Raw genomic sequence first — 25,055 nt, forward strand, 5'->3', positions numbered from 1 at the left:
AGCCACCGCCGATGGGTCGCATTGGCGCTGCGATCGACCAAGTGGCGGCCTACCACCGCCAACAGTGTACAGACACAGAACACGCAGTTTGTACAAAAACACACGTAAAATAGCAATACAAATTTTGTAAAGAAAACGTATCTTAAGAGCAACGCGGAAAGTGGTTACGAACTAAAATTTTGGGAAGCCCAAAATTTTGTCGCTTGACGACGAAGTCGAAACACGGTCGAGACAAGACAGGCACAGTTAACATGGCGGCGCCCAGCAGATCCAAGGAAAGTTACGACGAGGACTTTGATTATCACGGCGACAGGAGAAAAAAACCGTGCCGAGCTTGCTCAGACTTCAAGGCTTGGGCGAAGAGCAAGGGTGGCTCCACTTCCAAAGAAGCGGTAGGTTCTTGCGCGCTATTTGCATACACACCGTGGTATGCAGTCCATGCATCATTTTGCTTAAGGTGATGTAACAATCGATCATTGAGCGTGAAACCATATGACCAAGCTTTAACGCTGAATCCGAATGACCGTTGTCGGCTGCTCAGCCTAGCCTTTGCTTGTACACACGTATGTGTAATACAACTTTTCCAGGAGAACTGCACCATGGTTGCGGAGCGGTCGCTGACACATGCTCCGTGTCGTCTGCTACTAAAATAGTGTTTGAAAGTTGCGAGCACTATGACCAGTGATACGATCATTTCTTCTGGTTACCCCGTGGACGTCTGCCGCTACTTGTAGCTTGAGTAAGCTTGTGCGAAAGACCACGTCTGGGGAGCTTCGGCGGCTTATCGGAGAGTTCGAGATAGACGCGAGTTACAACACCTGTTTCCGAGATAACGAACGAGGTCGCTTACAACGTGCTGTCTGAAAAACCGGACTTACTGCACCGAGGTTGAGCGGGTTGAATGGGCAGATTTTTGACGGGTGTGTGCAAGATGCATGGTTGTATTGATGTGAAATACGTTTTTGTTAAGCATGAGAAGAAAGCGACCAAATAAATCACGATCAATCAATCGGAATGCGGCCGCCGTGGCTGGGATCCAAACCAAGGTCGCGGGATTTATTTCAAATACATTGCGTGCATTGCAATGCATTTTAAATAAATCCTTCGGTGCGTCTTATCAGAGAGAGATAGATACAAACGTATTTATGGAATTCTTACCGTTTACGGCGCGAGCTCTTGTCTGGAGACATTCAACATTGTATTCGTGTACATCTGATACACTCTTATTTTTGCTCCTCTATCTACGCGCTTTCACTGTGGTAATCATGCGTTATCAATTGGTGTAACCGCCCCCGCCCCCCACCCACTTCAGTGTTTATTTACAAGTTGCGATGTCTGTTGAATATTTTTGTTTGTATGATCAGCCGCTAATATTGTATAACATGTCGTGTTTCAATCTGCTATTGTTATTTTATATATTGCGTAACTCCCCTCTACAATGCCTCGGTGCTTGAGCGTATGCCTAATAAATAAATAAATAAATAAATAAACAAATAAATAAATCCGTGGTCGTAGGTTAGTTGGCTTTATAGTATAGGTGGTGGCGTAGTGAAATTTTCGAATTGGATTAGATTTATTTTTCAAGCAAGTCGCTGAACTACTGCTCGACAGCTAATTACGGAGCAGTTCCGCTACATCATCTCGGAATCTTTTTCGAAAAATGTTCGTCGGCATGACCTGTCAGAAGTTCACCATAGTCGTACCAGGCTCATTAGGCGGTGAATTCCACAATGACGCTTCAAACGGCTCAAACAACAAGCGCCCGCACTGGTACTTCGGCGGCGGCCGCTGGCAGAAAAAAAAAAAAAAGAGGGAGAAAAGCGTGCCAGCCATCGAGGCCTCCCACGTGAGCGCAACTACAAATGAAATCGACGAGGGTAGCGATGTGGGCTTGTTGGTCGGTCATCATCGAAAGGTATCTAATGGAAAATGATAAAAAGTTGGCGAGTTGGTACGGTAACATGATCTTGGATTGTAGCGCGAAGGGTATACGGGCCATCCTTCGGGAGTGTCCTGTTGAAGGTTTCATGCTTCCAAAAACTGCTTGAATATCCGGAGGACATCTGCCGGTTCTACTGTACCATGCCACAGTTCTGGCTTTGAAAACTGTTATTGCAATCAAAGAAGCAACATGAGCTTCACTAGAAAGGTTAAAGCGTTCACATTGAAAAGAGCCCTGTGTACAAGGAATGTAATGCAAAAGGATAGAAAGTTGGGCGAGTTGGTACGGTAACATGATCTTGGATTGTAACGCTTGGACTGTGTCCGTGTCCCTTCGCGCTGCAATCCAAGATCACGAAAGGTATCTGGATAGCGCAACAAAACAAGGACACAAGATGCAGGATTCGTCTTCGTTTCTTCCTGCGTCCTTGTTTTGTTGCGCTATACACAGATACCTCTCGATGGCAACTACGAAATGCCGAGCTCCCGTTCTTGATCGATCCGACCCGATCGCAGGGCCCGACGCAAGCGGGAGGTCTGACGGTGCCCGACCGCGAGTGTCCACCCGACCGGTCCGAACTGGGCCGGTGCACGTGGTCACTCCTCCACTCGGTGGCGGCCTACTATCCCAGCAGGCCCAGCGCGGAGCAGCAGCGAGACGCGGACCAGTTCTTCCGGCTGTTCTCCAGGCTCTACCCGTGCAAGGACTGCGCCGAGGACTTCCGCGCAGAGTGAGTCCTTTCGTGTAGGCTATGAGGACAGTGGTGCAATGACGGAAGGGGGAAGGGCTTGTAAAACCTTCCACCCATTTAGAGGTCACCCGATCTAGAGATACCGTATGATAGTATACGCTGAGCTGCAGAGTAGCTCTAAACCGACACTGCGCGATACACACACACACACACACCCTTTTCTGGGAGTTGCCTTTTCGGGGTGAGCACGCGAAAGAGCGTAAATATTAATATATTTACGTTAAGGTAGGGGGACAAATGAGCACTGACCGTGATATTTTCGAACGTTCTTTTTTTGTTTTTGCAATAAGTGAAGGTCCTAGATCTCAGAAAAAAAAATCGCAAGCCTCAGAGCACCGAGAAAGTGCTATAGCTTTTGTACAGCCATGGTTTCGTTTTCCAGGAAGTCACTGTGTCATAACATTCCAACGTTTTGGAACTTGCTGCGGCTCGCTCGATGTAGCAGCATGGCAGACGAGACCGACCGAATCGAGTGTCAAAAAAAAAAAAAAAATAATCACACGCTATTCTGCTTGCACGTGACCACCTTCTGCGCCTTGACACACTAGAAACGAAACCGAAACTGCCTATCGAAGTGAAGGGTCGAAAAATGTGTCTTCTCAGTCAGCGTTTTAAAGGGACACCAAAGAGAAAAATCATTGTTCTGTATTATTAAATTGAGCTCCCACAATGCCCAAACCACCGCGAGGAGACGCTTGGTAAGCCACAAAAGACGCGAAAACGAAAAACAGGTCGCGACGCCTCCTTGGAAATTTTGCGTCAGCTCGCGGTGAGGTCGTGAATACTTTCATCTTCATTTTCTCATCTAATAATGAATGCATTATTTTGAAATTACAGCGCTTTATCAGTCTAAACTGATTTAAGGATGTGAATGAATGACTGAACTTTATTCCCCTTTTGAGAGAGGGGAGGAACCGGGGGAAAGGGGGAGAGAGAGGGAGGTCTAAGTACTCCAGTCCCAGGAGGCGTCCGTCAGGCTAGAAGTCCGTCTACCAGTCGTAGTAGGCCTCCACTACCTCCTCAGCCCACCTCAGGACTTGGTCCTGTAGGGCGGGATCGGAGTTGCGCAGGGCAGTCTCCCATAAGGATGTGAAACGTCGCTCAGCTATTTTAGAAAGAAAAATAATAATATGCTATTCCCACGCACTGTGGGAATCGGTGTAAGGGAAGCTTTCTGTTCTGTGTGCAACGTGGGAGAAGTGTTAAGCATTCAATTGAATTACGGCGATGTACGTGCCAAAACCACAATCGGATTACGAAGCACGCCTTAAGTGGCGGTCTCCGGATTAATTTTAACCCAGTGTTCTTTAAAGTGAACCTAAATCTAAGTGCATTAACGTTTTTTTTTTTTTATTATTTCACTCCCGTCGAAATGTGCATGCCACAAATATACCGCGGCGGGTCCCGAAGTGTTGATTTGACGGATGACCGCTTGCGTAGTGTCGCCTAGACCCTGCGCAAGTTGTCCGCGCTACAAATTTGCGTGGTATTTATTTTTTTCAGAAATAGCAGAAACCTACCGTACCGTACGTTGAACTTTAATTTACCCCCTTCTTCTTCGTGATTTGGGATAGGGAAAGTACGCTCAATTCTGCAGCCCATGTGGGAGCACGGCGCAGCGTAAATTTTATCCCCTTTGCCCCGCAAACGCTGCCTTTCCTTCCCAAGTCACGTCCTAATCCCTCTCCCCCATCCCCTTGTATTGGGAGCGGAGGGTGGCAAGGCTGTTGTTACTCGCTCGTTTCGCGACTGCGTCGGTTCTACCCATTCTGTGCCTCCTCTCCCACATTCTATCTCGCTTCCCTCTGGACTTGCGCACATTTGTAGAAAAGTAAGCGCCTCGATGCCTTTGCTGCGGGTCACGGATGATTACAGCTGTCGAGAGGCTAATGTGGCGACGCGCAGGGAGCTCCAGAGGCCATTGTGCACTTTCGACGCGGTGCAAAGGTCCGAGCGAGATCCTGGACGCGTTTCGACGGGGCCGAAACGCTAAGACACCCGTGCACCTCCCCCTTGGGGTGCACGCTAAAATGAACTCCGGGTGGTCCGAAAATTCATCCGGACTCCCCCACTACGGCATGACTCATAATCACGTCGTGCTTTTGGTGCGTAAAACCCCAGAATTAATTTAGACCCACGCACGGGAAGCATAACTGCGTAATTACGAGAGTCAGTGTACCGCGCAGTAAAGCAATCGCCTTTTGTTAATTTCCACCGCCATATTTATGTACATGACTATTGTTATCTCTGAGCCCTAAGGCCTCAGGAAGCGTGAATGTGCCCGCATCGACACCGGGATGGATACCATCACATTTTAGTATGAGGTGTTCTATTGTTTCTACAGGTTTACCACACACAGTAAATGTGTCTTCTTCGTTAAATTTCTTTTTATAGGTCCGCGGACGACAGAAAAAAGCTGTCGCCCACTCCCTCTAGAGTGTCTCCCCTCTCCCCCTACCAGGAAGGAATGGCGAACACAAAAGCATTCCGAGAAGATGCTCGAAACATGTCCTGTCCTCACAGGGAGTGGCCTTCCCGAGAAGGGCTATTGTTGTACGCCCAAGTGCCTTTGGCCACCTCTAACACCCTCGCACATCAGAGGGTGAAAAGTACTTTGTAGGTGAAAAATACCTTCCACGAACTATGTGCAAGCAACACGTTTGCAAACTACACGTGCACGTGGCGTCAAACTTCCTGCATCAGGAGTTAAGCTTACCTTTCGAGCGACGTGTAAATGAAAAAAAAAAAAAAACAAGAAAACATGAAATTAGAAAGAAGAATGAGGAAATGGAGAAAAACATCAACGAATTGGAAGACACTAAATAAAAATAAAATACGGTAGTGAAGATTGAAATATTGCGAGATACATGCGACTCTGCCGTCCTTAAAAAATAAAAAAAGTTTACGCGCGCTTTGTAGCTATCAAAACGCATTCGGTAAGCAGTTTTGGCACGTAGGTGATATTAAAACTGTCGCAGTCCAAGTTTCCTCCCATTCGGAAGCAAAAAGAAGACACGTTGACTTTTGCGATTGGTGGCGTGGTAATTCGTGAACAGACTTTCGCATCGTGGTTTTATTACGGGGCGCGTACCAGCTGCCTCTGTGTCGCCGAGCGCTTCCGCACTGCCGGCAACGTTTTCAGACCACGTGGTAAAGACCGAACACGTGCACGCGTAATGTTGCATGGTTGAAGTGGCAAGTCTGGTCGCTTCACGTGAAACGAATCGCTTCTACATCTCAGAGCTAAGCAAGTGGTGATTCGTATGACGAGACCTCGGAAAAAAAAAAGTAACAGGGAAGCCTTCAGAAGTGACTTCAACAGGGTGACGTCTCACAGCGCAAATGAAAAACAGAAAAAAAAAGAAAGAAGCTTAACAACCTTATGGCAAAGGGGCGTTTACGGACAGGGCATCATTAATTAGGTATTACTAATTGGGTTATGGAAATTCATCGTGAGTTTTTTTTTGTTCTTAGTTAACCTAGGTAGGACATCAGGCAGTGTAATAGCAAGAGCTTGGTGGCACAACCCACTGCTCCGTTCCAAAAGGGACGCTCATAACATCCATTCATCCATTATTAAACATCGTATAACCGCCGATATTTCGCTTACGTTTCCCTCTCGGAGCTGACTGAAAAAAGGTGGTTACGCTAACGCCGAAAGACCCAGAACGATGGCGTCGAGCAGTTTTTACCGCACTAGCCAAATGTCTGTGGCCCAACGTAGAAGACCTCCAGCCTAGCTTACTGCAGGTCACGTGAACCCCCGAGTGCGCATTCTGATTCGGATGATCTCGAACGACTCTTTCGATCGTCACAACGCGTAGACTTCAAGCGCGAAATCGCGCCCGCGTCGCGTCCAGCTCAGGCGCGAACAGGCGCAACTTTTGCATTTTGCCATAAACTCAAGGCCCGAAGAAGGCAAACAGCGACGATGGGTTGGACAATGTTCTTTTTTTTTTTCGAATACTGGAATAGCTAATAATTACGGTATCAACTGGCCCGCTCTCAAGTCGTGTTTAACTACGCTTTAGTGAGCGACACAGTGTACTGTCCCGCTCCTGAAACCTTATTTGAGATTGCAAGCACAACGCGACACGACAGAAACGCACGGGCAGAGAAGGCGACGACGCAAGCGCTGACCGCGTCCGCGCCACAGGATCGAACTCAGAACGAGAGAGGCAGCAAACGAAGCAATGAACTCACCTCTGCGGCGGGGATAAGGTCGTCGCTGTCCGTACATCGCAGGTCAAGGGCTCGCAGCGGGCGAAGAGACGGCGTGTTTACGGTCCGGCTTCGAGACTCGGCGTATCCCGCAGACGGAGATGGGCTAAAAACTGCGAAATACTTGCGAGCTGCAGTATGAGCTGAGGACAGGCGGGGTCCTTAATAGCGAAGCGGCCACTGTATTCTCCCGGAGAGAGGGGGACAATCGTCACGTGACGCGCCTACAAGCACAAGACCCTTTGCTCAACCTCCCAGCCATTCTCAGCTCACCCTTGCTCCTTCGCCACCTGTAGTCCTTCCCAGCCCCGTGATTATTTACCCTTTGTATAGAAAGTGACGAGGCCGACCGGCTGAGTCACGGTCTCCTCCTTGCCACAACTGTGGATGGAAGAGACGACTACCTTTGTATCTTAGAGGCTAGGAACAGGCTCAAAATTTGACAGGGATGAAGGTGCACACAGGACAACAGCTTCGAGGGCATCGCGAGCCCAAGGGAAAATTAGCGTTTAAAGAAAAAAAAAAAAAAAAGACAGCCAGAAACATGCAGATCTCAGGCACTGCGGGAATCGATGTAAGCGAAGCTTCCTGCGCTGTTTGCTTCGATTGACGACATTAGCGGTGATGTTGACGGCGAATGTTCAATTCCTTCAACGTTGAGTCCAAAACGAGAGTCGTGAATTGCTGTTAAACACTACCTTGCGCGCACCACTGCTCTTTGTCTGCGTAGTACACACATACAGGGCGACGTGCTTGCTTGATGCGTTGTTGTGCGCCATATTTCATAACCTCTGAGAGGGTTGAGCTTATTCATTGCCTCGCATGGCACATCGCATCTAGGCAGAAGTATTAAACTATAATTGAATTATGGGCGGTGCGTGGCAAAACCACAATCAGATTATGAGGCGCGCCGTATAGTGGCGGACTGAAGACTAATTCTGACATCGTGGTGTTCTCTAACGTGTCCCTAAATCTTAGTGCGCGGGCGTTCTCGTTTTTTTTTTTTTTCGCCCTCGTTGAAATGTGGCTGCCGCGGTCAGAATCAAATCTGCGACCTCTAGCAATGCCATAGCCGCAATGCTACCGCGGCGGGCACAGAAGTGTTGATTTGACCGCTTCCGTAGTGTCGCCTGGGCCCTGCGGTGCGCTTTAATTAATGCGGCTCTGCTTCTGCATGCCCCGCGTAATTTATCCGCTTGACATATTTGCGTGGTGTTTATTTTTCACAAATAGCAGGAACTTACTATACCGGACCTTCAACTTAGCTTTTAGAGTTGCCTTCTCACCTCCCCCCCCCCCCCCGTATGGGAACTGCCCCTTCTCTTCCCTCCTCTCTACAGTTCTACCTACGTCCCCTGTCGCCTGTTTGTAGAAAGGGAAGCACTGCAGTTTCTGCAATGCTTTTGAGAGGGGTCACGGATAATTACAGCTGTCAAGGGGATAATGGGGCGAACCCCAGGGAGCTCCAGATGGCATTCGACGCGGTGGGGACCAAACGAGTTTCTCGCTTCGTCGTGCCTCCCTGCCTCGCTCCTGACATGTATACACACGCTGACCCCCCCCCCCCCCCCCCCAAGCAGTATTCCAAACAGAAGCACCAATGGGCTACCTTCAATTACTTGAATGGTCAGGCGGCTCAGCCATCAGAGCTTCCGTGTGAGTTCTGCGAAACACCGAGGCGGGCACTGCTACGAAGACATGCTTTTGCGACGGTCGTTCGAAACGTGACGGTCGTTGTAAATTGCGATTTCAGGGTAATGGAAGACATCGAGGCCCATTTTGGACCACCGACGCTTGAGAAAGGACGTCAAGTTTACCACTACAACCATATATATCGTGTCAAAGAAGTAAACAGCACGGACATCGCAGCGAAGTGCTTAAATACATTATGGAGTTTTAGGTGCCAGAACCACGATCTGATTATGAGGCACGCTGTAGTGAGGTACTCCGTAATAATTTGGACCACCTGGGGTCCTTTAACGCGGGCCTAAATCTAAGTACACGGGTGTTTCGCATTTCACCCCCATCGAAATTGGGCCGCCGTGGCAGGGATTTGATCCCGCAACCTCTTTCTTAGCAGCCCCATAGCCACCAAGCAACCACCGCAGGTTGCGAAGTGTTTCTCACAACAAAGCAAGCATGCTTACGACGTCGAACTCAAAGTTAACAAATCACTATTTTATGCCACTTAAGTGAACAAATACGGCCGTGGATGTTTCTCAACTATAATTTGTATCTTCATTATTTGGACCGTGTCTTGCACTTCACAATTGTGGTTTTGGCGAATTTGCAGGTGGGTGCTTCCGTCTCCGTTGACAAAGTGCCTCGAGCATATTCTGGTATTGTCGTTCGGGCTCCACTGGGAGAGGTCATCACCGCTGAAACATAATAGAGAGCAAGCAGCTGAGACTAAATAGCGCGAAGACTGAACAAATGTGCGCTAGCATGCGCGAGAAGAATGCTAATTTTCGAATACTCGACGTGTGCTGCGGTGCACTCCGACATTAGTTCGGTTGCAACAGAACTGCTTGTTGGCCTAGTTGGTGTTTGCTAAAAGACGTTTTTTTGCCGCGATTGAACACTCACAAACGAAATACACATAAAGACAACACGGGCGCCACTTCCAACTGATAAATCGCTCTATGAATCGGAAACTACACTGTTTGACCGCTGGGTTACGTAGATTTGTGAACAGCCAGCGCATGCGTGTATGTATATATATTCTTGGGTCACAGCCCAAAATAAATCAGTTGGAAGTGCCGCCCGTGTTGTTTTTATGTGTCTTTCTTTTGTGAGTGTTCAATTGCGGCAAAAAACATATCTATTAGTTCGGTTGTGCTAAGCTCGAGAAAACATCGCCATGGATAAGCCCGGTTCCAGCAGTCGCGTCTTGATCTTGGTGCAGACACGAGCTACACGTTGGCTTATTAATGCACTACAAAAAGCACACTGCGTACAAAGATCCAGCAAGGAGCACTTGCTGAAGCTAGATTTGACACGTAGCAACCACCGCGCATTTGTTTTGGAGCGAGACGAGCTAAGCAACTACCTAAGCCAATTTACAACAGCGGGAGTCAGTTCACGCGTTTTTATGCAGTTGTCGCTTTGTTGTGCGTTTTTGCCGATGCCGCTGTTGTTTTTTTTTCTCCTGTTTGCATTTGCGTCTTAGTTCGTTTAGAAGAAATTCGCAAGAGCGACACAAACCGCGACGATCCACTTCAGCCGCCGGGCTGCTTCCGATGGTTTTGAGGGGAAGCGGTACAATTTCATGCCGACATCCCCTGCGCGGTTGTGACAATCCTTGAAGTAGCAGTGTCTGCGCTTGTTCTTTTTGTTCACGCTTCTCACGGAAGAGCTGCAGAGAGACCGCGGTGAATCCACCGGAAAATTGGAAAAGCAGGCTTTCAGGCGGGCCTGAGCGCACCGTGGAAAATGGTTAAATGGCGGTGAGGGCCTGCTCGCAAGTGCTCACCGCTGCTGATAGGTGGCGCTACATCTGCAGGCATAGATGGATGGATGGATGATTGAGGCTCAACCCTTTGAATCGGGCGGCGGCGGCGCGCGCCACCTAGCCTTTAATGGTTCTATATGCATGCATACCTATGTATTTACTCCTTTACTTTTGCGTTGATATTATCCACCAATCAGAGAGTCTCCGTTTATTTATTTCTACCTGTTCAAAGTCTATTCTACTTTCACTGTCTTTAAAACCCAAAGCTTTGAATAGTTCCCCGTTAGATTCAACTGCAGGGTGAAGATGTTTACAAGCAAGTATCAGGTGTTCAGCCGTTTCCTCCTCCTCTCCACACGCCTCGCACACCAAATCTATCTCCTGGTATCTGGCTCGGTACGTTTTAGTCCGCAGTACACCTGTCCTGGCTTCAAACAACAATGAGCTTCCCTTAGAGTTATCGTAAATATTTTCTTTGGCTATTTCTTGCTTAAACGTCCTGTATGTCTCCAATGCCGATTTGGTTTGCATCTCTGTACTCCACATACCCCTCTCTGTCTCCTTAACCTTTTTCTTGACAGATGATTCCTTACTTGTCCCCCCGCTACTGCCCAAGTATTTGCTTGTCAATTTTCTAGTTCGCTTCCTCCACCTCGTGTCAACATTCCTCGTGTATAAGTAACTGAAAACCTTCCTAGCCCACCGAATTTCCCCCATTTTTCTCAATCGCTCCTCAAATGCTATCTTGCTACTAGCCTCTCTGCCCTCGAAAGAAGACCATCCCAGATCCCCCTGCACTCCAAGATTTGGTGTCTTGCCATGTGCTCCCAGAGCGAACCTACCCACACCACGTTGCCTAATTTCCAACTGTTGCCGGGTCTTTGCTCTAATACATAGAACTGCGTTGGCAAAAGTCAGGCCTGGTACCATTACCCCCTTCCATATCCCTCGTACTACCTCGTACCTATTGTAGTTCCACAGTGCCCTACTCTTCATAATCGCTGCACTTCTGTTACCTTTAGTCGTTAGATATTTTTCGTACTCTGTCAGATACTCAATGCCATTATTTATCCACACCCCAAGGTACTTGTATTTATCGACTATCTCCAGCGTGGCCTCCTGTATCTTATGCTCGCCGCAAATGTTATCATTAAATATCATGACTGCTGATTTTTCTTTGCTAAACTTCAAGCCGAATCTGTCTCCTTCTGTACCACATATGTCCATTAATTCCTGCAGATCTTCTGCATTGTCAGCCATTAATACAATATCATCCGCGTACATAGCATCCACGTCCTGGTAATGACTGTTCAATCAATTTTCCTTGTTTGAAAAATGATAGGTTGAAGCCGAGTCCGCTTTGTTGTATTTTGGCTTCTAAACCTTGTAGGTACAGCATAACCATCAGAGGTGACAATGGGCACCCCTGCCTAAGTCCCCGCCGAATCATTACAGGCTCCGAAACCTGCTTTTCCCATTGTATAATCACCCGGTTACCTTTATAGATATCTTTTAAGAAATTGGTTACTCCATCTTGCACTCCTAAAGTTTCCAGAATGCCCCACAAGCCCTCTTGAAGTACACTGTCATAGGCAATCTTCATTGCAAGGTGCCCTCTGCAGCCTTTCCCACGCCTTTTAAGAGGAAGCTTTAGCTCGGGTGTGCCTATCTAAATACACGTAAAAGGAGAATTCGTTTTTCTCAGCAACCACTGCACCAAATTTGCTGAGGTTTATTGCATTTAAAAGAAAAGCTTAAAATCTAGTGACTGTTGGTTTGGAATTTTCGATTTAGGTCCTCAATGTTTTACTAAAAATTGGCAAAAATTTAAAATTCTGAAAGAACGAAATTATAATGTTTACAACTCTGTAACTCAGCAACGAAAAATGATAATACAATTCTGTGAGTTGCATCTGGTAATACATCTAAAGCGGACAAAATTTATGTGTTACACATGAATCTAAAAAAAAGTTAAGTAATATGGAGATACAGCTTTTGCAGAACCCTTGTAAACAACGTAGCAAATTCACGTAAAATATAAAATGACGTACCAAATTTATCCGCTTTGAATGATCTAATGCATGCTGTTTACAGATCCGCAAAATCTGGTCGATGCAGAGCTATGAATTTGTAAACTTCGTGCTTCTACTTATTTCAAACTTTCAAATTTTTGAAAATCTGTTTAACAAGATTCAGGACCTAAATCTATATTCCGCTTCCAACAGTCACTAGAATTTAACTTTGTCTCTCAAATGCAACAAATTTAATTAAAATCGTTGTCCTGAACTATAAACGCTGCGCGGTTCACCCCGAACACGGTCGTTCCGGTCGCCCCGTTGTTTGCAGTACGTGCCTTGTTTCGTGTTGCGGGCAGAGAGGACAGAATTATGTATGCTTTCTGCTGCATTAAAACCGTGCAGCCTTGCTGCGTGCTGGAAGCTGCCACTGTCAAAAGTACTGTCAATTTTCGCCGCTACATGCACTGTATAAATATTTCTGTTTTTAAGCTTATGGCCACAAACATTAATTTAAATGGGAGCGATACACGAACGTAACTTTTGACAGTGTGCTTTAATTTAGATGCGAGAAAGCAATTTGAGGTTTGCGGCGTCGTCTGCTGTTGTACGGTCGCGACGATCAAGCCCCAAGTCACGGGAGCGCACTATGAACTCGTAAGCTCAATCTCCTGATTGGATAATGCAAGCTGCAGGTTCTGGAAACGCCACGTGGTCAAATTTACGAGTCATGCCGCTGTAGCGACCATTCATTCTTGTCCCAGAAGCGACGATGCGGTTTAATCCGCCGTCGTCTGCTTCTTGTGGATTCCAGACGATGCACCCGTGGACGAAAACTGCTTGGATGAACGCTGCAGCCTTGAAATCGGTCTTTGGTTTGGCTTGTCACGCCGGATAGCTTCTAGAATGCTGCGTCGTTTTACGAGCGTATGCGAATCGCGCTCCGGCATAAAGTATCGACTATTATGTCGGGCAGGTCTTTGCCATATATATTGCGGATATATGAGATTAGAAAAACTCGCCAATAACAATAACAGCGCGAGAATCGTTATGACTTTTCTCACTGTCTATAGGTGCCTTCATGTGCATGCTGTGGTACATGATTTCCACTACGCTGGTATAGCTTGCTGTAGTTACGTTTTTTATTTCGATGTTTCTATGCTGCCGCCGTTATCGCATTACCAATGCCGAGACACTCGCACTAAGGCCGCCTCGGTGGCTATGACTGTCTGCTGCATGAGCAAACAGGTTATGGGTGCGATCCCCCTCATCGGTGGCTGCAATCCGTTGGGACCGGAATGCAAAAACATTCTGTTTACCAGGGCTTGGGTGCACATCGAAGAACCCCAGAGGAGTGAAAGCTCACTCGTACAGGCTACGGCATCTGCATGTCATATAACCCCTATGCAGCTTCGGAACATTAAAACCCGTGAATTAAAGCGAATCGAATGGTGCCGAGACATAGGTGGAAGCGTGGGCTCTGATGTTGCACCGGCACACCTTTAAAGGCTCACCGGTGCGACCTTGGAGACCAGTTGGTGATTCGCTTACGCGTACATGCTTGGAAGACATTCGCCAATGCATGCGTCGTTTATTTTTAAGCAGTTGACCATTTGCAAAGTCAGAGCGCCACCTAGCGCGAAAACAGGAAGCTTGTGCCTCGCCGCTTGGTTGGAAAACATCCGGGCTCCAGCCTTGCTTTTGGTACGGCGGCATCGAGTGGCGACGTTGTGTTTGCAGCATAGAGTTTCTTACTATAACACCTAGAGGGTAATCTGGCGCCACCGTCTATGGGAGTTTCTTAAGGGGGCACCGTGCCGTCATGGGAATGACGGGATATGTGTCTGCGAGGCTCGTGTTGGCTGGTGTTGTAAGAGGCTTCGTCTAAAACGTGGATATGGCTACGCAAATAACGCGTTCTCAAAGTAAAATCTTCATAAAATGTTTTCATTCACGCATATTACATCTTTACTCACCCACGATGCATGACCAAGCGAAGAAAAGCAAGAACAGACGACCAACTGTTTCAAAGCGAGCGCGAACTTTGTCGTCTGTCCTCCAACTTTAGCGGCCCGCTGATACTTTTTACGTAACATCTAGTCGTACACACAATAACAAGTTGTCATAGTTGAAGAAAACATGTTTTCACGTAATAATAAAGCTAAAACAGCTTTTCACGTGCTCTTCTAGTAGAAAATGAATCATTGTGACAGACGGAACGGTACTTGCCAAGCGCGTCTTCAAGGTGTCCTGTCTGTACGAGAACGATGCCAATCCGAATCCACAATATACCGGCATTCCCATGCATACCACAGCGCAGCAGCGCCAGATTTCCCTCTAGGTAATGTAGTGAGAAACTCTATGGTTTGCAGAGATTATTTCACGTTTTGTGAAAGCGTCGACGTTCTTCGGCAGTTGCATATGAACTGCCTTAAATATGATTGAAGAGGGCTTCACTTCCTTGCCGTTTTTGCAAATGGGATGGACAGCTGACTTCTCAGAGGGCCGGATAACGAACGAGAATGCGTGGGGTTATCTTCGTGCCAACATTTCGTCCGTTTGTCAGGCACACCACGAATGGGCTTTGAAAGAATAAGGTTAGGTTAAGAACAGAAAACTTTACGCAAACACCGCGGACCCTGCACTTGGCCTCGTACGAGCTACGTACTCGCCATCCATGAAGTCGGGCATCTACGCTGTTACGGCATGGTTCACGAAAGCCATTGGCGACATCGCCAGAGCGCACTGTGAATGTGTGGCCGGGTCAGCACTTTATGCCTGTCGCATTCCCCGAACTCTTAGTTGTTGCACGGAACAGTAGATGCATACACGTGCTAGCTTGCAAATTTGGTATTCATCTCGTGCTTTTTCGCCAAACTGATGTGTTGCATGCTTGTAGTGTACCAAACCGCATCCCAAATTTCACATGCGCTGTATGTACGCGCTAAGTTATTCAGGGTGTTTTTGCGAGCGCTGAGGCCTCAAAGCATACGCCAAGCTATTTTATTATACGTTATATTAGCTTAAGTATGGGCAGCGCGTGCGTTGACAGGCCACTGCCCATCCGCTCACTCGCGAATACTCGTATGAAGGCAGATAGTTTGGCGAATTGGTTCGACGGAAGAGAGCGCAACTTAACTGGCACGTACGGAAGAAAAGAAGACGAGCGCAGACTCACAAATGACACGAGGTACATAGACTGGCTGCGTCTGGCACGTACGGAAGAAAAGAAGACGAGCGCAGACTCACAAATGACACGAGGTACATAGACTGGCTGCGTCTGGCACGTACGGAAGAAAAGAAGACGAGCGCAGACTCACAAATGACACGAGGTACATGGACTGGCCGCGTCTGGTAGTGCCGTTTTTCGCATTGCACTCAATCGTACTCGCATATATGCTCAGATTGACTCAGTGACGCGCGCGAAGAAAAACTGCATTCTTTGCATTTTGCAGCCTCAGCGAGACCTGCCAGCACGTCGCTGGCCTTCTGCTCAGCGTTGCTGAACTGGCGGGAGATGGCGATGGAATGGAAGTCGCCTGCCCGGACCACAGATCCTAAAATGCACTGTTAGCTGACGCGGCGCGCCGTCCAGTTTCAATCGCTTCAGCGCCCTGCCGTCCACAAACGACTTCTCTCCGCATTAACCTTCGCGGGTGGAAATCTGAAGAAATCAGTACTACTAATAATAATAGCTCCATAATAATAGCTCGTGCAGCCGAAAGCGACGCAGTTGGCCGGCATGTCACGCACGAGTTGCGCAGTTTGCTTTCCAACCAAGCAGACGGCGCTCACGAAGCGCCGACTCGGCCGGTTTTGGCGCATGCGCAGTCGTACTCCTGCAAGTGGTCAATTAGTTTAGGGTGCATGTGCAGGTTGATCTTGTGGAATGGAAGTCAGTCAGTGCTCAGCTGCGGGAAAAAAAAAAAATGGAACAACCTGATTACTTAAATCAGGAATATACTCCGTATAAAGTTCGGATTTTCAAACGTATGCTTTCAAATGCAACAAACCTCGTCAAATTAGGTGCGGTGAACAATGAGCAAAACGATTTCTCTATTCTCGTGCGTTTAGATCGGAACTCCTCGCGTGAAGCTCCTGTTAGGGAGTTGTTCTTGTTGTTTTTTTTGCAAAGCGCGCGTTTCGACAAGCGTATATGAAAGACTTTATGGGTAAATATTTAGTCTGGCGCTTCGCTCCACCTGTACCTTAACAGGAGCTATACGCGAGGAGTTCCTACCTAAACGAGAACAGAGAAACAATTTTGCTCATTGTTAACCGCACCTAAATTGACGAGGTTTGTTGCATTTGAAAGCAAACGTTTATATATCCGAGCTTTATGCGGAGCATATTTGTGATTTAAGTCAGCAGTTTTCTTTAATGGTTGAAAATCGCAAGAAAAAGAATAGCTCTAGAATAGGTTTCCAACTCGGTAAGGCAAGAATCAAGACCAATATCACAATCCAGTAAACTGTAATTATTGAGATATATAATGCCTACAAAAAGTATTATACACCGCTCTGAAATATAGCGAATAATTTTTGAGTGGCAGATGCTTCAATACCTTCGTAACCGTTTTAACGATTTCACGTAACTTGTAAACTGTCACATTCGCATCCAAACTTCGCCGATAGATGAGTTCCGTGCTTGTTATGTACACTGTGCGTCAATATGAAAGTTAAACACCACGTTTGCGTTCAATAACGGCGGTAATTTTCCTCGTCCTTATGATGAAATTATAAAATGTCCACGAGACAGGCTCTTCATCATAATAACTACGTGACATACGGAAGAAAGCGAAGCTGGAAACTTGCATGCGTGTTTACAGGGACCATTATTTGAACAGAGATCACATATTCCCTTTCATAGTGGTGCACAACGCATACAGCGCGACGCATGCATCGTGTTGACGTACACATCGTGTTGACGTCCTGAAGTCGATCAACATCCCTAGAAACGCGCCACTAATGGTCGACCTTAATTCGAAACCAGTTCAACCGTGAACGTAGTCTCGTTGAAAGCATCTCGAAGTGTGCGCTTAGCGTAATATGCACTGCAAAGCCTTCGCTGATTGCGAAGCGCTCGTATGCTGTGCGTAGCTCTCCGTGGGTAGTTATACGGGCCCAACGTCAACGGTACCCGTATGAGGGCTTTTGCCAACACACCCTGCCCGCATCTTGTGTCGGTTAAGCCAGGACGAAGTGCATGAGCTTGAGATGCCGTGAGCTAATCAGAACGGCGTATATAACAGCGGTCAGAGCAAATGATTGCGCAGCATCTCCGCAAGTGGCGGCACATATCGTCTGTCACGTCGCCTGCTTCAAGAAGAGGGCACAGATGACGTTTGTTGCTGCGAATAGTGAACAGACGCCATCTGTTTCTGAAAAGAGTGAAGTAGCGGCGTTTGTTGCTGCGAATAGTGAACAGACGCCATTTGTTTTCTGAAAAGAGTGAAGAGGCGGCGTTTGTTGCTGCGAATAGTGAACAGACGCCATCTGTTTCTGAAAAGAGTGAAGAGGCGGCGTTTGTTGCTGCGAATAGTGAACAGACGCCATCTGTTTCTGAGACGAGCGAATAGACGAGGTCTATTTTCTGAGAATAGGGAACAGCCGACACACTGCACAATTGTGCAGCGAGGTCAACGTACTGTTCGGAGTAAAAAATAAATAAATCACGCAGCTCAGCAGAGGTTAACTTGTTGAGTTTGTGCACTTCAGAGTGGCCGTCACTCGAGCGTAAAATACGTGTGCGTGGCGTTCATTTTGTGTTAGTAATTACCCACCGGATAAGCTGCTCCGCAGTATATATATATATATATATATATATATATATATATATATATATATATATATATATATATATATATATATATATATATATATATATATATATATATATAACCCGCCGCGGTTGCTCAGTGGCTATGGTGTTAGGCTGCTGAGCACGAGGTCGCGGGATCGAATCCCGGCCACGGCGGCCGCATTCCGATGGGGGCGAAATGCGAAAGCACCCGTGTGCTTAGATTTAGGTGCACGTTAAAGAACCCCAGGTGGTCGAAATTTCCGGAGTCCTCCACTACGGCGTGCCTCATAATCAGAAAGTGGTTTTGGCACGTAAAACCCCATAATATATATATATATATATATATATATATATATATATATATATATATATATATATATATATATATATATATATATATATATATATAGTTGAAGAAACGAAGGGGCACACTTACGAAAAAATGGCATGTGTAATGGTTTGAATTTTCGGTCGTGGCACGGCCTTCGTCAGAATAAAAACTGGTTTTAAAAGTTGTTTTTTTATTCTGACGCCACGGCCGAAACGTCAAACCATTAAACACACTATTTTTCGCAAGTGTGCTCCTTCGTTTCTTATATATATATATATATATATATATATATATATATATATATATATATATATATATATGTATATATATATATATATATATATATATATATATATATATATATATATATATATATATATATTATGTGTGTGTGTGTGTGAACTCGTAATGGCGCCCCAAGGAACATGTGATCCTGCAAACGGGTACACCGCCTCGCTGCAGGGTATTGAAAAGGAGGCCATTTTGTAGGCGTCCGTGGCAGATATCGCGCAAACCGCTACATTCAAAGAAAATTCGCGACATGCGCCTCGAACGTCTGAACCATCTGCCGCTGATAGCGTTCGTGGCATCTCACATGTTTATTTTATTCGTCGGTTCTGTTCGCACACTCTGCCACGAAGACCGTTCCAAAGCTTCAGCCCCCGGCCCGAACTTTTCTTCACCAGGCTTCAGCCGCCAGGCATCACATCGATTAAATCTCCCGGTTTCCCCTCTTCCAACTCCCGAGCCTTGCATTTCCGTCTGGACGAACACCTTGCTTCCTTCCAGCTTAGGGATGCCTCAAGTGGTCGTCTGGATGTTCGGGGCGTCGGTGGCAAGTGAGGATGCGTGCAAAGGCGCCGAGCGCTCTTGGGGATAAAGCTTCTCGGACTGAAGCACGATCTTGCATGCGAAGGCAGCAGCTCTGTATATATAGCTTTGGTTTGGGCGCTTTCTGCTCGCTCTCCGGCCTGGTTGTGTTGGCGGCTCGCGTCAGGAGATTGCAGCGTTCGGGCCAGAGCGAACGGGGGCTTTCACTCGTTGAACCATTAGCAGATTGGCTCGGTTCGTCGTTTGCTCGGTGTTGGTATAGGGCAAGTAGGGTCAGTCGACAGCGCATCTCGTACGGGTAAGTGGAAAGGTGTCCATCGGTTTTGGAGCGACTTTCCGGAAAGTTCACCTTAGGGGGGGGGGGGGGGGGGGTAGAACTCCCGGCACGCTGGCGCATCTTACTCGCCCCGGCGGTTCCGTGGACACAGCGTTCTACAAATATACTTAAGCAGTGATCACGCAGTTCTTCGGTAGCTCCGCCGTTCGTTAGAAAAGAATGAAACAAACAAAATGAATCAACATGAATACTTGTAAGCACGCAATCCCACAAACAGACAGACAAACAAGCAAACACTAATATACACATTTTATTTATTTATTTATTTATTTATTTATTTATTTATTTATTTGATTCCCCGCCAAGCCCATCCTTCCGTCCGGCGAGAAACAGGGAAAGGTCGCACAGTTGACGGTGGGTTCAAAATGGCCACACGAAGGAGGCGACCGGTGGACGCGTTGGGGCCTGTTCCATGGCCGAGCAGTTCGTACCTGATAAATCGTATACCCGGATAAACCGAATATTAAATCCTGAAGTCGTGCGCTCAAATACACAGCGAAACTATTCGTATTCGAAATTTCCAATTCTCGCGAACCACCGCCCAAGCGGAGGGATGATTTCTCCTGGAACGGGGGCTCCGCGATATGGTGCCGTGCCTGCGGTGAAGACAGTCTCCTGGCTCGACCTGTCTGATGCGCTCGGCGCTCGGGCAATCGTAGCTATGCACGTCCACACGTGTGCCTCTGCCTGCGCACAAGTGATAGTACATGCACTGGCGTACATTTAAAGACGTGGACAGAGGGACAAGTACGGTACGTACAAATACTGAAAATAGATAGGTAGATAGAGAGGTAAACAGATGGAAAGACGGATATATGCGGCTGACTAGCTGATTAGATCGATATATATGGATTGAGAGATATATATCTGCAGGCAGACATAGAAACAGACATATAGATATTTGGATAGACGTGTAGATATATAAAGAGATGTGAAAAGAGATACATATATGATAAACTGATTGATAAGCATAGAGACACACGGATAGATGTGTAGATAGCTAGATAGAGACGCAGACAGCCGTACAGACGGATAGGTATAAGCACAGAGACAGTCAGATAGATATATGCCACACTTCGATGTGGGTGAAATGCAAAAACGCCCGTGTCCCGTGCAGTGGGGGCGCGTTAAAGATCCGCTGGTGGTCAAGATTAATTCGGAGTCCCCCGCTACGGTGTGCCTCATAATCAGATCGTGGTCCTGGCTCGTAAAACCCCATAGTTCAATTCAGATAGATGGAGACAGATAGGTGAATAAATAGACACTACATGGATAAATAGATGGATTGATGTTACGAAGGTAACGTAGGCCGTTTTGGCCGTAACAGTGGCAGACAGCGCTACCATTCCTTTCATCAAGAAAAATTTACACACTTTTTGTCTTTTTTTCGTCCGGCACGGCAGTTGAAATGTATTTCTGGTGTTCTTTGGATAAGTTCGAAGGTAATCGTTCGCATGACTGTCTGATTTTTTTTTTTTTTTGTGACTGGTACGTGACGTAGTTGTAGAAGGCAGCGTGTTTTTTAAATATGCATCGCGCTATACGCATCGTCCTAGATTGCGGGCAATTTGCTTTTCTTTTTTCTTTACACACTGCTTGTAACAGTTCCCTGCGCTTCTTCTCTGCTCTTCGTTTTCTATTTTAGATGCACCAATATGAAAGGGAACACGTAATCAGTATTTAATCAACGACGATCGACTGCCACTTGTTTGACTTCAGTCTTCACTCACTACTAATACGTAGGTCTGCTCTTGAAAAACGCGCACCTCTGTACGTTCATCTTTCCTGTGTATAAAGGAAAAAGAAGAGAACGAAAGGAAAACGAGCAAAATTTGTAGTCTTGCGTCGCAGATCAGATGTTCTACTTTACATTTGTCCTGAGTGTACATTCATCTGCTGTTTGACTTCAGTCTTCACTCACTAATAATAAGTAGCTCTGCTCTTGACATTTCTCCTGACTGCACATTGATCTGCTGTTTGACTTCAGTCTTCGCTCACTACTACTAAGTAGCTCTGCTCTTGAAAAACGCGCACCTCTGTACGATCATCTTCCCTGTGCAAGAGAGAGAGAGAGAGAGAGAAAAAGAAACGAGCAAAATTTGTAGTCTTGCGTCGCAGATCAGGCGTTCTACTTTGCATTTGTCCTGACCGTATACATTCATCTGCGCGCCGCTTTTTTTGCGCGCTGCAGGCTCGCCTCCAGCCCTCCCCGTGTGTCGAGCCGCGCGGAGCTGGCGCAGTGGCTGTGCGAGCAGCACAACGCAGTCAACCGGAAATTGGGCAAGCCCGAGTTCGACTGTTCGCGCGTCGACGAGAGATGGCGCCGCGGTTGGGACGACGGCTCCTGCTCCTGATTGGTCGACGGCGGCGGCTTCGGCGACGACGAACTCCAGCCCTCCCCCCTCTGCATTCCCGCTCGTCGCTCGCGAGGTGTCGACGAACTATATGCCGTCGACGCCTGTTGTAGATAATGAAGGACCCTTCGGCACTGCAGAGTGCAGTGACGTCACTCGCGTAGAATAAAGCTGATACAGCGCTAGTCACCATACGGAGATTGATTAAGAGAAACCTTGCTAGAAGTGTCTGGCCCGTGCTGTCATTGTGTTGCTCGACCGGCATTAGTAATTAACGGTGGTATAATAAGGAGTGTCTCTGTAGTTAGAGTTTCTACAAGGAGACTTGTTTTCGTGAGGGCATTGTTTGACTGCAACGGCTAGTTTAGGTTAGACAAGTCACCTTGTGTCGAAAGATTGTCCCCAGCGACATTGCTTGTCATACACCATTTTTTAAAGTTGGAAGTTTATTTCAGGCAACTAGAAGAAATATACATACAGGGGACCGGCGAAAAGGCAAAAAAGCCTCACAGGACGCCTGCCACCCCCGAAAACCTAAATTCGCCACCAAAGCGGCACAATGCTCGATTTCACAAAAGCTATACAACAGCGCAAAAAAAAAAAACAATAGCCATAAGATCACAAGAAGTAGGCGTGTACAGTAACGCTTTTGTACATAAATGTACGTAAATAAGAATTGGTACATTTAGGTCACAAAAAGCGTACAATTGAAATAAAAAGAAGCATGATAAAATTAATGCAGGAAAATGAATGCAAAAGAATGATTTTCACCACCTCCAAATGACACAAAGTGTAAAAATTCAGCGACGATTACGATACTCCCTAATGCGAAATTTGAGTGCAGCTGTGTACGTGTTTTCATTTCGCAATATATTGGCTAGCGAGGAAAATCTGTCTCGTGCGGCACGTTGCAAACGGAACGAAGTGTGGCGTTACTCTCTCGCTAATCGGGACGCGTGGGCACGATTCACAGCAGCCGCCGCAGACAAACCTCCGCTCATGCAGCGCTTTGTTTCCATACAGACGGCGCGCGCTACTCTGGCGCCATCTCGTAGCCATCGTCGCCGCAACGCCATCGTGCGCGGCACTACGCTTTTTTTCTCACACTTTCGCCATACCTTCCTCCTCCGCTTTCCTCCTCGCGTTCTCTTCGCTGTCGTCGCTTTTTTTTCCTCCCCCGTTGCGCTCCGCGTTTCCTATAATCTTTCTATGTGCTCGTTCGCTCGGTTACGAGGACGCCAAGGGTCGACGTCGATGTTCGCCGCAGGTATTTGCTGCGGCGAACATCGACGGTATTTGCTGCGGAAAAGTATTTGCTGTTTGTCTTTCTATAGCTGCGCTATAGAAAGACAAACAGCAAATACTTTTTTTTGTTACTTAGAGCCTCCATATCCCTGCAAGCCTCTACCTTGTTTGGATAACCAGCATTGGGTGCACTTAGAAGTTTGCAAAGCCCGGCGTTGGTGATAGTGACAAGTTTTCTCCGTACTGATACTTTAATTTGCAATGTTTTGGCGGAGTACTGAGAAATGACAGCTGGTGCAAGCCAATGAAAAGTGTGGTCGTGCTACCACACGCTATAGATCAACTACTTTGTGACGCATTTTGAAAGAAGTTGTTCATAGGGTGCAGTTATATATTTAACCTGAGTGCCACCGCTCGACAGATTGCAACGCTCCCCTGGAGAGTAAACTGTTTGCTTTGTGAAAACGAACTTGACCGCTGTGAGGGATGCTGTTAAATCTTAGCAAGGTTTCGCGACACAGTAACACTAAGCATTAGGTCAGTTTTCAAACGTGCTGGCAACATCGTGATAAATACTGGTTCTGAACAGTAATAGGTAGATTTGATCTAAGAGAACGTGGTCCTGCAAATGGACGACAAGACCTAACTGCGAGAAGTAATAACAGGAATCACTCTGACATTCGTAGCTAAGCCTATATGACTTATCCAAATATGAGTTTAATTATGCCACAAACAAACCGATTGCGGTTCAGCAATTTGGGCGAATCGAATGCGCGTTCACACCTCCGAGGAACTTCCACAAAGACTGGGACGAGAGAGAGAGAGAAGACAGGAAAGGCAGGGAGGTTAACCAGACGCACGTCCGGTTTGCTGCCTTGCACTGGGGGAAGGAGGTACGGGGATGAAGAGAGAGAGAGCATAGTTTCGCGCACAGTTGCAGGTTCGCACCGAGTCTACACACGGTTTCCAAGACCTATCGACTTGAGGTATTCCAACAGCGCTATCATGGCTTTCTGTGCCATCGATACGTAGGCCAGGGTCCAAGGATCTTCATTAACGAAAATGGACTAGAGTCCAGCTGGTTCAGCGCTTTCCGGAGAGCTTCACCCTCGACGTCGTATTGGGGACAGATACATAGTATGTGTTCAATCGTTTCTGTGGTTCCTCAGGAGTCGCGCATGGGCGAATCCTCCATTCCAATGCAGAACGAGTAGGCCATCGTAAATGCCACCACGAGCTAGAGGGCGCGGTATAGTGAGTAGGCTAGGTGAACACATCGTTTTCTTTGAATCCATCGCTACGTGACGTCACTTCTTCGAGCGCCAGGGGCCTTTTGTTATGCGCGAGAAGACGTAAGTGCGCTGGCAGGCCGACCCATGCGCGGGAGTTCGACGACAGGCTCGAGGACCCTGTGCAGTGAATCGGCACATTCGGCCCGGATCCTTCAGAGCTCATCAGAGTGGGAGAGCAGAGCAAGAGCGCGCACCGTTAATCATAGACAAGCGCCGCACGTTCCCAGTTTATTTCTCCTTCATTTTCGTATTAATTGGATAGTTATTTTCTTTTTTTCTCTCGTTCTTTCTGTGTTTTCTTTTCTTTTTCTTTTTGACCGCGAGAACGTGGCTCTTCCTCCCCCTTACGCGTGACCCCTGTCCGCGGCGTCGAGCGCAGCAGGCACTTGCAAGCAGGTCTTATTTCGGTGAGACATAATTAAGCCGGCGCCAGTAATTAAGGAGCGACGGCGAAGTCGGTGCGCGGCCGCCCACGCGAACGCG

General features: G+C 47.2%; 2 protein-coding genes across 2 annotated transcripts in view; one reads left to right on the plus strand and one right to left on the minus strand.

Moving 5' to 3' along the window:
* The window catches only part of LOC126525711 (uncharacterized), a 225,544-nt gene that overhangs the window by 17,850 nt on the left and 182,639 nt on the right, over positions 1 to 25,055 (minus strand). The window lies entirely within an intron of this gene.
* On the plus strand, positions 242 to 22,220 carry Alr (Evr1_Alr domain-containing protein Alr). Its single transcript, XM_050173624.3, has 3 exons — positions 242 to 392; positions 2,458 to 2,672; positions 21,873 to 22,220. The coding sequence occupies exons 1-3, from the start codon at positions 252 to 254 to the stop codon at positions 22,033 to 22,035; spliced, it is 519 nt and encodes a 172-aa protein (XP_050029581.1). The 5' UTR covers positions 242 to 251; the 3' UTR covers positions 22,036 to 22,220.

This window comes from Dermacentor andersoni, chromosome 8, assembly GCF_023375885.2.
Source record: "Dermacentor andersoni chromosome 8, qqDerAnde1_hic_scaffold, whole genome shotgun sequence".
NCBI classification, from domain to species: domain Eukaryota; kingdom Metazoa; phylum Arthropoda; class Arachnida; order Ixodida; family Ixodidae; genus Dermacentor; species Dermacentor andersoni.